Source organism: Meles meles, chromosome 10 (genome assembly GCF_922984935.1).
Source record: "Meles meles chromosome 10, mMelMel3.1 paternal haplotype, whole genome shotgun sequence".
Taxonomy (NCBI): Eukaryota; Metazoa; Chordata; class Mammalia; order Carnivora; family Mustelidae; genus Meles; species Meles meles.
Genome location: NC_060075.1, coordinates 6474109 through 6488120, shown reverse-complemented (window position 1 = coordinate 6488120; position 14012 = coordinate 6474109). Strand labels below are relative to the sequence as shown.

At 63.5% G+C, this 14012-nt stretch overlaps 1 protein-coding gene across 1 annotated transcript in view; it reads left to right on the top strand.

The window, feature by feature from the left end:
- Positions 1 to 14012, top strand: part of LOC123951902 (SCO-spondin-like) — a 51892-nt gene that overhangs the window by 17127 nt on the left and 20753 nt on the right. The window contains exons 39-61 of the mRNA XM_046021028.1: positions 792 to 896; positions 1210 to 1395; positions 1491 to 1575; positions 2134 to 2327; positions 2425 to 2575; positions 3077 to 3152; positions 3932 to 3989; positions 5002 to 5118; positions 5360 to 5507; positions 6264 to 6430; positions 6512 to 6676; positions 7411 to 7590; positions 7685 to 7807; positions 7948 to 8077; positions 8161 to 8286; positions 8445 to 8536; positions 9488 to 9661; positions 9995 to 10159; positions 10909 to 11161; positions 12341 to 12387; positions 12541 to 12711; positions 13006 to 13137; positions 13371 to 13516. Of these exons, the coding sequence (XP_045876984.1) occupies positions 792 to 896; positions 1210 to 1395; positions 1491 to 1575; positions 2134 to 2327; positions 2425 to 2575; positions 3077 to 3152; positions 3932 to 3989; positions 5002 to 5118; positions 5360 to 5507; positions 6264 to 6430; positions 6512 to 6676; positions 7411 to 7590; positions 7685 to 7807; positions 7948 to 8077; positions 8161 to 8286; positions 8445 to 8536; positions 9488 to 9661; positions 9995 to 10159; positions 10909 to 11161; positions 12341 to 12387; positions 12541 to 12711; positions 13006 to 13137; positions 13371 to 13516 (3191 nt within the window). The remainder of the gene's footprint in view (positions 1 to 791; positions 897 to 1209; positions 1396 to 1490; positions 1576 to 2133; positions 2328 to 2424; positions 2576 to 3076; positions 3153 to 3931; positions 3990 to 5001; positions 5119 to 5359; positions 5508 to 6263; positions 6431 to 6511; positions 6677 to 7410; positions 7591 to 7684; positions 7808 to 7947; positions 8078 to 8160; positions 8287 to 8444; positions 8537 to 9487; positions 9662 to 9994; positions 10160 to 10908; positions 11162 to 12340; positions 12388 to 12540; positions 12712 to 13005; positions 13138 to 13370; positions 13517 to 14012) is intronic.

Below are 14012 nucleotides of genomic sequence, written 5' to 3'. Positions count from 1 at the left end.
TAAGAGCAAGTAAGACGAAGTTGAACTTTTTCAAGAGTATCTTGACTTGGAAACTGAGTTACACATGAAACCGGAAGGGGCGCCTGGGTGGCTCAGTTGGCTGAACATCTTCCTCCGGCTCAGGTTATGATCCCAGGGTCCTGGCCCCACGTTGGGCTCCCTGCTCAGTGGGGACCCTGCTTCTCCCTCTCCTCTCGGCTCCTGTTCTCTGTCGTTATCTCTATCTCTCTCAAAGAAATAAGTAAAATCTTAAAATAAACAAACAAACAAGCAAATGGAACAGGAAAACACAAAGGCTCGAAAACTAATGCATTTATGGGTCCAGATTCCGTGTATGTAAAGTGTACCTACAGGCAGCTGAGGTTAGAGGAGAGTCAGTATACACAGTTGTACAGGTTGTTCACTGCACAAGTTAGTTGGCAAGTGGGAGCTAGACTCCAACTCCTGCTTCCATCCAAAGATACCCATTTATAGTGCCCAGAAAGATCCCCTATTGGCAGCAATAGCCCTGGATTGGGAACTGCAGCTGCTTGGTCCTGGTCCTGAAGTGGTTTTAGACTGGCGGTCTTATTCTACGTTCTCTAAATATTCAGTGGAAGTGGAAACGCCCAGCTCACTCCAAGGGCAGGAGGACAGGCCTTTCTCAGCTGGGAGGTTGTTCTGGGAGCTCTTGGGAAGTCTTTCGAGAGAAAGCGCTCCAAGAACTGGGGAGGGACTGGGTGCCAGGCCAGGGGCCGTTGTGAGCCTATCTGCAGGTCTCTCCCTCCTGAACCCTGAGTTTCCCTACATAGGTGAGAACGAGACGGTCCACCTCCTGGCCACTCCTGCCCCCTCTCCAGCCCTCAGTGCCCAGATCGGACCCCCTCTTGTCACCTACGTTCTGCCTCCGCCTGGAGGTGAGGGCCACTTGCTGCCGTGGAGCGGAGAGTGGATACGACCCTGGGGTAGCCCAGCCGGGAGGGAGGCAGGCTCACTGGGATTTACTCCCACCTGCCGCGGGAGGACGGTTATCCTAAGGATCTGGAAGTCATCCTAGCTCAAGCTGACTCTGCCCTTTCTGGACCTCGCTTCCATCCCGGGTCAAGGTCAACGTGGGGCCCTTGGCCTCCCTCAGCTCCTCTTGGGACTTCCTGACTGTACCCCTGACAGGGTCCTGCCACCCTCTGCCCTTCTCCAAGTCCATCCAGCCCCTCTCTCCTCTGCACCCAGACCCCTGCTATTCTTCGCTGGGCCTGGCCCAACTCCCGGAGGGAAGCCTGAAGCTGGAGCCCCCCACCCAGGCTGCCCTCCTGGGGGCTCCCACGGAGGGGCCTGGCTCTCAGGGTCGGAGCACAGGGAGGCACACCCGCCCCCCCTTCCTGCAGCTCAACCTGCTGCGGCCTAGGAACCTCACGGGTCAGTGTGGTGGGGGCGGGGCTGGGGGAATGGGTGGTGCTGGCGGGCTGGGGGCGGGGCTGACTTTCAGCTCTGCCCGCTGCCCCACCCCCCAGGCATCATGGTGCAGGGGGCTGAGTCCTCCGCCTCCCTCCAGTTCAGCAGCGATGGTCTGCACTGGCACAACTATACCGACCTCCTGTCCCCAGCCAAGGTAGGGCTCCCCAAGCCTCCTGGGCCAGGGACTCCTGTGGGTCCCACCGTCCTTGTTCCCGAGGGCTTTCCAGTCTCCCCGGGGGGCATTCCTACCTTAGAGGCCTGTGAACACCTGTGAGTAGAAGGGGCTGTCAGGAGGGCGTCACAGCCATTGCCGAGGCTGAGCCACAGGGCAGCTGTGCAGAGCTCTGTTGGGGGAGGGGAGTAGGGTGACATCAAGTTCCCTGAGGATCTCAGGGACCGTGTCAGGAACTGCAGGACACAGCCCTGACCTTAGGAGGTTTGTATCCTTCCTGGGGAGACAAGCCTCACGAAGCCGGAGGAACGAGTCTATAACCACACATTTGCTCTGAATTCTGTGTCTCTGGGGACACGTGAATGGACACAGCCTGGTCCCCACCCTCGGGGCACCTGGGCCAGAACCCGCAGTCTTGAGGGAGCCTGATGATTCATGCCAGGAGAGCATGAACTCTTCGCGCTTGGAAGTTTGGGGGGCTTGAACTGGGTGGGGCCACTCGGCGGGGTCAGGGCAGCGGCCCAGAGAGAAGGCCAGCTCGGGCCTGGTGCACCCCTGTCCCTACAGCTTTTGGCTAGGAACTCGGATGGCGGGGCCCCCACAGTGCGGACATTCAGCCGGATGGTGCAGGCACAGCACGTCCGGGTGTGGCCCCACATCGGCCATCGTGACGCCAACCACAGCATCTCCCCATGGGTGGAGCTGCTGGGCTGTGCACCAGGTACATGTGGGCTGGGGGTGGGTGGGTGCAGGGGGCGGGACAGACGGGTGCAGGGGGCGGGACAGACGGGGAGCCCTCAGCCATGCCCTCCCGCCAGTGTCCCCGCTGGAGGCGCCCCCGTGCCCAGGAGGCGGGCACCGCTGTGCGGGTGCTGAGTGTGCCCCGGGGGAGCCGTGCAACGGGGTGAAGGACTGCGAGGATGGCTCCGACGAGGAGGGCTGCACGCCCCCGCCCACCGCCGCTGGCAGGTATGGGGGTGCCCTCTGCACGGCTTATCCCGTGGAGGGGCCGGCCTGTGGGAGATGCCCTGCGCCGCCTTCAGCCCTGAGGTGCCCATGGCTGGAGGCCCCTTCCCACCACGGGATTCTCGGATGCTAGGCCCTTTCCCTAGAGTCTGGAGGTTAGTGGTTCTCAAAATGCAGCTCCGGCTCAGCACCAGCAGCAGCAGCGTCGCCCAGAAGTCGAGCAACGAAGGTTCTCAGGCCCCAGCTCAGACCTGCTGAAACAGACCCTCGAGCCTGTAGCAGAAATCTGCTTTGCGAGCCCTCCAGGGGCGTTAATACGCTGAAGACCCCTGGGATGGCGTCCCCTTTGTCTCATCTTAGCAGGCGGTGCCCTGCTGGAGTGCCCCAGCCCTGCCCTGCTCTGGGCCCACCCAAAGAGGACACTGAGCGCCCTGCCCGGTGGCGGAGGGGGGGGCTCTGAGTCGGGAGAGCCCCCTGGAGACCCTCAGTGATTTGTCTTCTCAGAGTCTGGTCCGCAGCCACGACCTCAGCCCCGACCGCCTCCACCCAGCCTGGACCGCTGCCCCCCCAGCCCACGGAGGTGAGTGGGGAGCAGCAGGCCCAGCAGTGTGGGGTGCGGGACATGGGGAGCCCCGGCCCTGGGGCCTTAGCAGCCATGGTCGCTTGCCCTGCCGTCCTCCTCCCTCTCTGCCTTGTGCTGCCCTGTGCATCCCTGGTCGGCTGGAGTCAGCCTCAGCCCAGGAGCCTTCTGGGGGCCAGCCCGGTACTGGACGGGGGGCTGGAGGCCGGAGAGGCAGAGAAGCACAGGGCAGAGGCCCGTGCTGGAGAAGTTGGGGCGATCGGAGGAGTCTTCACCGCTGGCTAGTGAAGTCACACCCGCCGGCCTGGCTCCAGGGCCTCAGGCGCTCAGAGCTGGGAAGAGCCCTGATTGTCCCCAGGGTCCCCCGAGGATTCCTGGAAAAGGCTTGAAAGATGAGGGAGTTCTGTAATGTGGAGCCCCCTGAAGAAGAGCCTGGTCAGGAACCCAGAGGGGAGAGTGATCGCGGCGCCGAGGCCCACATGTGTGGGTGCTGGGGGAAGACAGGGGCTTGGGGGGGCCCAGGAGCCAAAGCAGAATCCTAGGCAGGGCAGTGAGAAGAGCCCCTGAGCTCTCGGTACCTGGGGTGTCCAGCCTAGAGGTGTGCAGGGCAGTGGGGCTCCGCTCCTTAACTCTACCCTGCCCTTTGGGGACAGGGGAGGGTCTGGGGGACCAAGGAGCACTCCAGTGGGGAATAAGTGGGTGCCTAGTCACCTGCTCACCAGGCAGAACTGCCCTTGGGGCCCAGGCTGCATGGGTGACTGAGCCCTCTCCCTTTACAGGCTCTGGCAGAGACTGAACGCTGGCATCCCTTGCGAGGGTCACCCATGCCCCCCACAGGTAGGTGCACAAATTTCAGGCCCCCTGTCCCCCGGCCCCCAGGGGAGCGACCGTTACCTCTCAGCAGTCAGTTTCCTGCTGACCCCTGACACCGCTCAGTGGAGCAGGGTTGCCTCCAGGAGGAAGACCTGGTCCCCACGGACGCCTTGGCCAAATCCTGCCCCACCCACCCTCCTGGATTCCAGAGTTGGACGCTCCGGGCTGGCTCCCAGGGGCAAGCCTGGGCCCTGCGGCGCGGCTGCCTTCCCCAGGCCCCTGGCTGGGACAGCTCTCCCTGGGCCAGTGGATTGCTGCCTGTGCGCCCTCCACTCGCCCACGAATGCGGCCAGGCACCCCTTTCGGAAGGGCTTGCTGGTAGCAAATGACAGGGAGGAGGGGCTCACCAAGTCGCCGTGGTCGTCAACCAGGCGAGGAAGGAGCTCCCGGCTGGTCACGTACAGGCCTTCCCGTGGGCTGGCTGGTCACGTACAGGCCTTCCCGTGGCTGCCCGGTCTGTCACCTGCTCCGTAGCCCGAGGACAGGTGTCGCAGAGCGGGGCGTTCTTCTGTGAAACACAGATGAAGCAACTCGTACCATCCCTTGCGTCCCTAACACGCAGACGGTGGGGTGAATTCTAATATGGTTCTAAACCTGCTTCTAGAAGAAGCTGTCGTTTAACATTCATCTTTTGTCAGCAAAGAAGTCTCAAACCCCTTTCCGCTGTCGCTGCCAGGAAGTGGGCAGGGGCAGGGCCTTAAACACCGTACTGTCCCTTTGACGGGGAAGCGGCCCCGTGTGTCTCCTTAAGAGGCGGGGACACATCTTAGCTCCAACCTAAGCGCGAACCCTCTTGTGCTCCTTGGACTACGGAGTCCTACTTCATCGGGCGTCCGAAGCCCCTCCGAAGGGGGGGTCTGGTCTGTCCTCACCCTGCAGCACCCAGAGCCTGGATGCCCTTCTGGGAACCCGCGTCTGCTTCATGTCATGGGAGGGGAGCTGGCGGGCCTCACCCCTCCCCCTCCTGCACCCACAGGGAAGGGTCCGGTGACTCAGGTCCCAGCCTCCAAGCCTCCTTACTTGAGTCCTGGGGAGCCTGTGCAGACCGTGACCACCACCCCCACATCCCAGGTGACCCCAGTGGCCCCTGCTGGTAAGACTCTGGTCTTCGGCTTGCTGAGCAACATTCCTGTTGGAGAAACAGAGGCCCCCGGGGGTTAGATGGCACAGCTTGAGGTCAGGGTTGTGGAAGGACTTGGGCCACACCTCCTGAAACAGCTCACGACTTTTCCATGGTCCCGAGAGAGGGAGGAAGTGGGGGCACGCCAGACGTCGGGAGGAGGGAGGACGCGGTGGGCAGGTGTCCCGTCAGCCGGCTGCGGTGGTGCCCACAGGCCAGAGCATCGCCCCGGAGCCCTTCCCACCTGCGCGGTGCAGCCCAGGCCAGGTGCCCTGTGAGGTGCTGGGCTGCGTGGAGCAGGGACAGCTGTGTGATGGCAGGGAGGACTGTCTGGACGGCTCTGACGAGAGAAACTGTGGTAAGTAGGGGGCCCTCAGGGCACCCTCAGGGTTTGAAGTCATGTGGGTGACAGTGGCCAGAGGGCTTTAGGTTTGGGGAATTCTCTGCCTCCTATTCCGAGCTCATCTGGGAAGGAACTGTGAGAGGCAGGGGGTAGCAGAGAGTGAAAAGAAACAGCCAGGAACGTGTGAGTCTTTGGGGATGGTCAAGAGGAGAAATGGGACAGTTTCTGGTCCTAGTCTGTTTTATACACCGTGTCTGATCTTTGAGGGGATTCCTCTAACTATCCGTCCATCCATCCATCTACCATCCAAATATCCACCCACCCACCACTCACGCGTCCATTCTCCAGCCTTCCAACATTCACTCATTCCCCTTCATTCCTCATCCATCCGTCCATCTGTCTGTCCATCCATCCATCCAAAGTGGATCGCTGTGCTCAAAACCTAGTCTCGCAGCCAGGGAAGGAGCACCCCTAGGAGCACCCATGGAAGAAGAAGGTCTCCAGGGGAAGGAGCCGTTCTTCTAGACACCCTCTCTCTGGACCCTCAGAGCCATTAATGAGCGGTGGCTGCGTGAGGGCCTCTAGCAAGCACAGCCCGCGCCATTCTCACCCGCACAGAGCAGAGAGAAGGCTGCATGGGCGTGGGAAGCTTCAGGAGGCACAACCTTGGCCAACAAGCTGCTGTGTTCTTGGCCTGAGGTTGAAGGGGCTCAGTTTATCACCGGATCAGGAATCACTCACGTGGCCCCCTTCCCCCAGCCTCGTGGGCAACGAGCCCTGTGCCCTTCACGGTGCCTACCATGGCCCTGGCCAGGCTGCTGGCCTCGCGTGCCCCCTGCTCCCCGAGCCAGCTGAGCTGTGGTAGTGGGGAGTGCCTGCCGGCTGAGCAGCGCTGTGACCTGCGGCCAGACTGCCAGGACAGCTCGGACGAGGACGGCTGTGGTACGTGCCTGGCCGGGGGTCACCACTGAGGGCCCTGCCCCTGCGTGAGCCTCCTCTGAGTCCCCCCATTTCCCCCTACAGTGGACTGTGGGCTGGCGCCCTGGTCTGGCTGGAGCGGCTGCAGCCGCACCTGTGGGCCGGGCCTTGCCTTCCAGCGCCGGGACCTGCTGTGGCCTCCCCTGCCTGGGGGCAGCTGCCCGGCCGACAGGCTCCGCAGCCAGCCCTGCTTCGTGCAGGCCTGCCCAGGTAACCAGCACCCAGGCCTCCTCAGGAACCCCTGGGGGGCTTGGGACACCCGCCGTGGTGTCCCCTCCGAGACCCACAGGAGGGGGATGCCCTTGCCCTCCTCGGGACCCCAGGTCCAGGCTCCTCTCCGGGGCTCTAGGAGGACAGCCCCTTCTGATGTTCCAGCCTCGTGCCTCCAGAAGGCCAATCGGGGAAACTTGCCCCTGGCCCTGCCCTTTGCCCTTCTCCTGCTTGAGCGGTTCTGGACGCGACCTTAACCTCGAGTGCAGGAGCTAGAGCCGCAGAGCCCGTCCGGCTTCAGAGTGAGGGGGTTACTAGGCTGTGCCCAGGACCTGGAGCCCTTCTGTTCTGTCGACCCGAGGGAGTAGCACCCGCCTGCGTCTGCGTTGCAGAGAGGGGCTTCCTGCATGGGAGGGGGGGTCTTGTGAGCCCCCGCACCTGGGCTCCGAAGCTGGCTTCTGTCTGCTGCCACCAAGAGGTGCCCTGCTCCAGAGTTCCCACTGTCCCAGCTCTTTCCCTGCGACCAGATCCTTTATCCTGGGAGGCAGCCAAGCTCTTTGCTTCGGTCCGCCCACCTAGGGGAGGTTTCCCGGGACAGGAGAGGAAGCTGTGGCGTAGCCCCAGGCCACCCAGCTGGCCTTTGTCCAGGCTCATCTCTGCTGCTTGCTCTCTCTGGCGCCATCCGTGTCTCCCTGGGCTGACCTGGTCCACGTCCGTTCTTTCTTCCCGCACAGTGGCTGGTGCGTGGGCTGCCTGGGGGGCCTGGGGGCCCTGCAGCGTCTCCTGTGGGGGTGGCCACCGGAGTCGCCGGAGGAGTTGTGTGGACCCCCCGCCCAAGAATGCTGGTGCCCCCTGCCCCGGGGCCGCGCACGAGGGGGCACCCTGCGCCCTGCAGCCCTGCCCGGGGGATGCGGGTAAGGGAGCTGGGCCGGGCAGGGGCACCCGCGGGGCTGTTGGGAAGGTCACTGGGCCTCCTGTGATACGTACCCCACATCCATCTCCCACCAGGCTGCGGGCCGGGCCGAGTGAATGTTAGTGCTGAGCTGTGCCGGAACGGGCTGGTGCCACCGTGTCCGCCCTCCTGCTGGGACCCTGAGGCCACCAGAAGTTGCAGTGAGCCCTGTCTGGAGGGTGAGGCACACCCAGCAAGCAGGAATGGGGCGGGCAGAGCCCTCAGGGGGAGCATGGGGTGCTCCGAGGCCCTCCGTCTCCAGCCTCCCCTCCCCATTCCCCCCTTCTTGGGGCTGAGTGCCCTCCTGCCTGCACCCCAGGATGCCGCTGCCCCCCTGGGCTGCTCCTCCATGATGCGCGCTGCCTGCCACTCTCCGAGTGCCCTTGCCTCGTGGGCGAAGAGCTGAAGCAGCCGGGGGCGCCCTTCCTCTTGGACAACTGCAGTCGCTGGTGAGGGTGTCTGCCGCGGTGGGGAGGACCTGCGTCAGGCCACCAGCCCATCCCGACCTCCTCTGCCTCCTCCTCCCCTGCAGCGTGTGCGAGAATGGGGCCCTGCTGTGCGAACCCGGGGGCTGCCCCGTGCCCTGCGGCTGGTCAGCCTGGTCCTCCTGGGGTCCCTGTGACCGCTCCTGCGGCTCTGGAGTAAGGGCCAGGTTCAGGTGCGCAGGATGGAGCTGTTGGGGGGGAGGAGTATGGGAGGAGGAAGGGAAGGAGGTGGGAGAGGGAGGTGGTGTTTGGAGGATGGGTGAACAAGGAAGAGAGGAGTGCGGGCACGGAGAGGAGCGGGGCTGTTCAGGGGGATGCTTCTCCCCCCCAGATCCCCTTCCAACCCTCCGGCTGCTTCCGGGGGTGCCCCGTGTGACGGCGACAGACAGGAGCTGCAGGCCTGCCACGTGGAGTGCAGGACAGGTACGGCCAGGAGCCGGGACAGGAGCCAGGATGCAGGAGCCTGCTTCCCGCCTCCCCCCCCCCCCCCCCCGAACCACCACTGCCGTCCCCCTCCCTCCTCCCAATTGCCGCCCTAGGAACACAGCACGATCTCCGGGGCCACTGGTCACCTGCATGGTGGTCAGCGCGGCCTTCTGGTCTCAGAGGCAGCCCTGGAAGGAGCCTTGGTGCCCAGGGCCTTGTCAGGGACCAGACAGAGGGTGGGGCCCAGGCAGCGTCCTCCTCCCACACAGACAGCCCAGGTGCCAGAAGCAGGCGTGTGTTGGGGGAGCAGGGTGTCTGAAAGCGGGTGAAGGTCCTTCTCTGGCCGAGCCTGTGAGGCTGGGGCGGGGGCAGGGTGGCAATCAGAACACAGACACCGCACGAAGGAGCCCAGACTGTTTCCCCCGGCAGAACAGGTGCCGTAGACCCTGCAGAGCAGGCGGGGCCGGGGGGTGGGGGGCGGTGGGAAGAGGAGTCGGGGTGTGAGTGCATGGGTCCGTGGGTCTGGGCCAGGCTCCTCCAGCAGGGGTGGGAGGAAGGGGCCAGCGGAGCATGGTGTCCGACTGACAGGTGTCTGCGGGGGCTTGGGTTCCCAGCATTGAAGCTGAGTGAAGGACAGGTGTTCAGAAGACTCTGGAAAGGTTGATCTGGGGGAGGATGTGTGGGTGGTAGGGGACATGAGGTGCAGCTGTGCCCACAGATAGAGGTGGCCTGAGCTGGAGCTTGGCTAAGCAGGAGGCTGTGCGTTGCGAGTGAGACCAGGGCCCAGGGCTGGGGTTCCGAGAGGGGCAGAGACCGCGCCTGAGCCCAGAGAGGCACTCTCCGTCTCCACGAGTCCTTCCCCCCGGCTTCTCAGACCCGACCCAGCCTCCCAAGCCTCCCAGCCCCGCCAGGACCCCTGTGTGGAAGACCTGCCCTTTCCCCCTCCAGAGCTGCTGGGCTGGACCCCCTGGGCACCCTGGTCCTCCTGCTCCCAGAGCTGCCTCGCCGTGGGAGGAGGCCCTGGTTGGCGCAGTCGTTCCCGGCTCTGCCCCAGCTCCGAGAACACGTCCTGCCCAGGAGAGGCCACCCAGGAGGAGCCCTGCAGCCCCCCTGTGTGCCCAGGTATGTCCCCCTCTGTCCCGGGAGTGGCCGGGGCACCGGGATGGGATGAGGAGCAAAGGGGAAGAATGACCCCTTGGGCAGGTTCTAAACACCTGGGGCATGGGGGGCACAGGGACTAGAGCAGACCTGTTGTCCCGAAGCTTCTCCTCCGCTCCGGCCTGTGACCGATATGGGGGGCCTCGCCGGAAGGGGTGTTTGGGCCGGCCCGGGGTGGGGACGCAGCGGGAGCTACGGTCAAGATCCTGCACACGGCACAGCCCAGCCGCCTGCGCCCCACCCCGTGCCCACACCTTCGCCCGCGCCCACCGTGATGCGCTGGGCTCTTCCTGACAGTGCCAAGCGCCTGGGGTCCGTGGGCTCCGTGGTCCGCCTGCTCGGCCCCCTGTGACGGAGGCGTCCAGATACGTGGGCGCAGCTGCTCTGGTTCCACTCCGGGCGACCCCGAGTGCCAGGGACCTCACAGCCAGACCAGGGATTGCAACACGCAGACCTGCGCAGGTGCCAGTCTCTCCCCCTTCCGCCCTGCCCTTCTCTACCAGCCACGCCCAGTCCAGCCCGCAGGGACGCGGACCTCTCTTCACCCCACCTTCCCACAACCCTGCCCTCCGGCTCCAGGACAGGCCGTACCCTGAGCTAACGGGCTGCCGAACTTCCTCGTCTCCCTCCTCTGGCTCCTGTACCCTGGGCACCAGGCATGGGCTGTGGCCCAGGGCTCAGATCAGGCTCTTTGCCCCTCCCTGCCCAAGGCCTCCTTCCCAGGCTTGTGGCTCAGAAACACAGAACCACTCACTGCAGGAATTTTGAGAAGCAGAGCCCCTGGCCCCGTCGCCCTCACCTTTCTCCCTTCAGCCCCATCCGGGCCCAGGGACCGCTCTGCTTTCAAGGACATATGTGTTGGGGGAGCCTGGGTGGCGTCGTGAGTTGAGCGTCCCACTCTTGGTTTCGGGCCCTGGGATCGAGCCCTGTGTCAGGCTCTGAGCTTAGCACGGAGTCTACTTAAGACTCTCTTTCCCTCCCTCTCTGCCCCCCACCTCCTGCAAAGAAAAATAAATCTTAACAAATAAAGAAAAGGATGTTTGTGTCAAAGTTAGGCAAAGCTGTGAATCTTTCAGTGAGCCTGCCCAGGAGGGAGGTGGGAAGGGCTTCCTCTGGCTTCTCGGTCCCCTGCATGCAGCTTCCTCCCGCCCCTCCCTCTCCTGACCCTTTCCTCCTGCCCATGCTGAGACCCTCTCTGTCTTCCCGTCCAGCTCAGTGCCCAGGGGACATGGTGTTCCGCTCCGCAGAGCAGTGCCAGCGGGACGGGGGCCCCTGCCCTCAGCTGTGCCTGGCTCAGGATGCTGGGGTCGAGTGCACCAGCCTCTGCACCCCTGGCTGCACCTGCCCGCCTGGCCTCTTCCTGCACAACGCCAGCTGCTTGCCCCGCAGTCGGTGCCCCTGCCAGCTGCGTGGGCAGCTCTACGCCCCGGGAGCACGGGCTCGGCTGGATTCCTGCAACAACTGGTAGGTCACCAGCGTCCGGCGAGCGTGGGGATGGGGCTCCGTGACCCCAGGGCTGGACAGGAGTGTACACACACCCCAGGGGTCGGTTCACCTCCGTGGTGCCAGGCCTGGGCCCCAGGAATACCAAAGCCTGGTCTCCGGGCTGGGCATCTGCGGGGAGACTGAGGCTCAGATCAGTGCAGTGATTTGGAAGGAAGGAAGGAAGTAGGGGCTGGAGAGGGTCTTCTAGCCTCCCCTTCCAGTCACCTGCGCTTCCCTTTCCTGGCTGTTCTTCCCTACCTGGAATCCCCTTGATTTCTGCTCAAAAACCTTGAAACTGACACCAGGCTCTTCCAGCAGGGGGCGCCCTCCCCCTTTCTCCCCACATGTTTCTTTCTTTTTTTTTTTACCTTTCAATTCATTTTTTCCATTCTTCCTGTTCTTCCCCTTTCTTCCCAATCCCGTGCCCCCCACTCCCCTACCCTGCATGCTTCCCTTCTCTGCCCCCTTTCTCTTCTGCTTTTTCTCTCTTAGATTCTTTTTCTGGAATTTCCATGTATTTGAGCGGTGGGAAGGAAAGTGCACATTCTTCCCAAGAGGCTCAGGCTAGGGTCGTCTCTTTCTAAATCGCTCCTACCTGGCCCTGAGGAGCTCTTCAGAGTCCTTTCCAAACTGTAATAACTAGCAACAGAATGAAATACGTGAAGGTGAGTCTTTGATCGAAGTGCGTAAGGAAGGGGGCACCTGGGGGCTCAGTGGGTTAAGCCTCTGCCTTCAGCTCAGGTCATGATCTCAGGGTCCTGGGATCGAGCCCCGCATCGCATCGGGCTCTCTGCTCAGCAGGGAGCCTGCTTCCTCCTCTCTCTCTGCCTGCGTCTCTGCCTGCTTGTGATCTCTGTCTGTCAAATAAATAAAATCTTAAAAAAAAAAAAAGTGCGTAAGGAAGGACAGCACTGTGCCCGGCCATCGGGGAGCCCGTGGAGGGTGGGACTGGGTGGGAGGGACCGGAGGAAAACCCTCGGTCACCTCCTGAAGTTCGAGGGGGACACGGACCAACTTGCTTTACTTTCTAGACCGTCCCTCGGGTTTCTCTTCTGTGCGGTGGGCGCGGTGGTGCTGGCCGTGTCCCCTTGGGGACAGGTGCACAGAGCCCCACGGGGTAGGGCCTGACTGTGGCCCCGACGGGCTCTCTCTCTGCAGCACCTGTGTCTCTGGTGAGATGGCGTGCACCTCGGAGCCCTGCCCAGGTACCCCCAATGCCCAGGAATCTGCAGTGGCCGGTCCTCGGGGGTGTGGAGGACGCTGGCCGGAAAGGATGGTGCTCTGGGGAAGCTGGGGCCTGGGCATGGCCTGGCCTGGCTTCACAGCCCCTGTGCCCCTCCCCACCCCCATCCTGGCAGTGGCCTGTGGCTGGAGCCCCTGGACCCCGTGGAGTGTCTGCAGCCGCAGCTGCGACGTGGGCCTTCGGCGGCGCTTCCGGGCGGGCACTGCGCCCCCCGCTGCCTTTGGGGGTGCTGCGTGCCAGGGCCCCAACATGGAGGCCGAATTCTGCAGCCTGCGGCCATGTCGGGGTGAGATCTGGGACCAAGGCCCCCAGAATCCTCCGGGGAGGAGCCGGTAACACCCCCAGTCACTTCCCCCAGACCGCAAGAGAGGCGCAAGAATCTGCCCTTAAAGATGTCGGGAACTGTCCCTAGAGAGCCCCAAGAGTCATTCCCGCTCTGGGCTGAGAGGGAGTGAGGTCTCCCGTGGTGGGCCGTGATGCCACGGGTGTGAGAAGTGGGGGCCCTGGGCTGTCTGGGTGCAGGAGGGGGTTGTCGTGGGCGTGGGAAGTAAGGCCCGCAGTGACCTGGCTGCTACCCCAGGTCCCAGTGGGGAGTGGGGCCCCTGGTCCCCGTGCTCTGTGCCCTGCGGCGGCGGCTACCGGAACCGCACTCGGGGAGGAGGCCCGAATGGCCGCGTGGACTTCTCTGCCTGCGGGCTGCAGCCCTGCGCTGGTGAGGGCCGTGCCCACTTGCCCCACTGCTCCAGACCCTCCATAATCCTCCCACCCAACCCAGGGTCCTATCAACCTCTCCCTGTCACCCCAGAGACCCCTCTCCCAGAGCTCCTATGGGTTCCTGCGACACTCCCACATCCACCCCGGCCACACCTAGAACCGATGCCTCTCCTGGGTGGGGAGCCAGAGTTGACTGTGCCTGGGCTGGGCTGTCAATTCCTGTGTCCCCAGGGCCCGTGCCTGGTGTGTGTCCCAGGGGCAAGCGGTGGCTGGACTGCGCCCAGGGCCCTGCCTCCTGTGCGGCGCTCAGCGCCCCTCAAGGGACAGACCAGACCTGCCTTCCCGGCTGTTACTGCCCATCTGGGACTCTCCTGCTTGTGAGTGTCTTTCCTGACCTGACCTCCACGGGACCTGGGCAGGGGCAGAACCAAGGGCATGGGGCTTCAGAGTCAAGGAAAAGCACTGAATTCAGGGGTCACGGCTCCGCTCTCCAGCAGCCAGCAGGTGACCCTGTGTGAGTCACATTCATGTTTCCATGAGCCTCTCTTTTCCTATTTGTGAAATGATGATAGGTCGAGAAGATCTTTACGGTTCGTGCCTACTTGAGCGCTCTGTTCTCTTACGTTATTGGTTTTTTATTGAGCGCCTGGCCTGCTTAGTCTTAGGGGGGCTACGCCGTGGGAAGAAAGTAGACTCTGCCCTCCAAGAGCCTCTAGTCTGGGGAAACCAGACCAGAGCACCTAGAATGAAGATGGGGCCATCCCCACACAGGAAGTGAGCTTTGCATAGTGTGGCGCTCGGGAGGCAGCCTGGCGGGGGCTGGGTCAGTGGCAGCGGGCTTCCTGGAGGAGGTGATCCTGACTGCACGGTCCG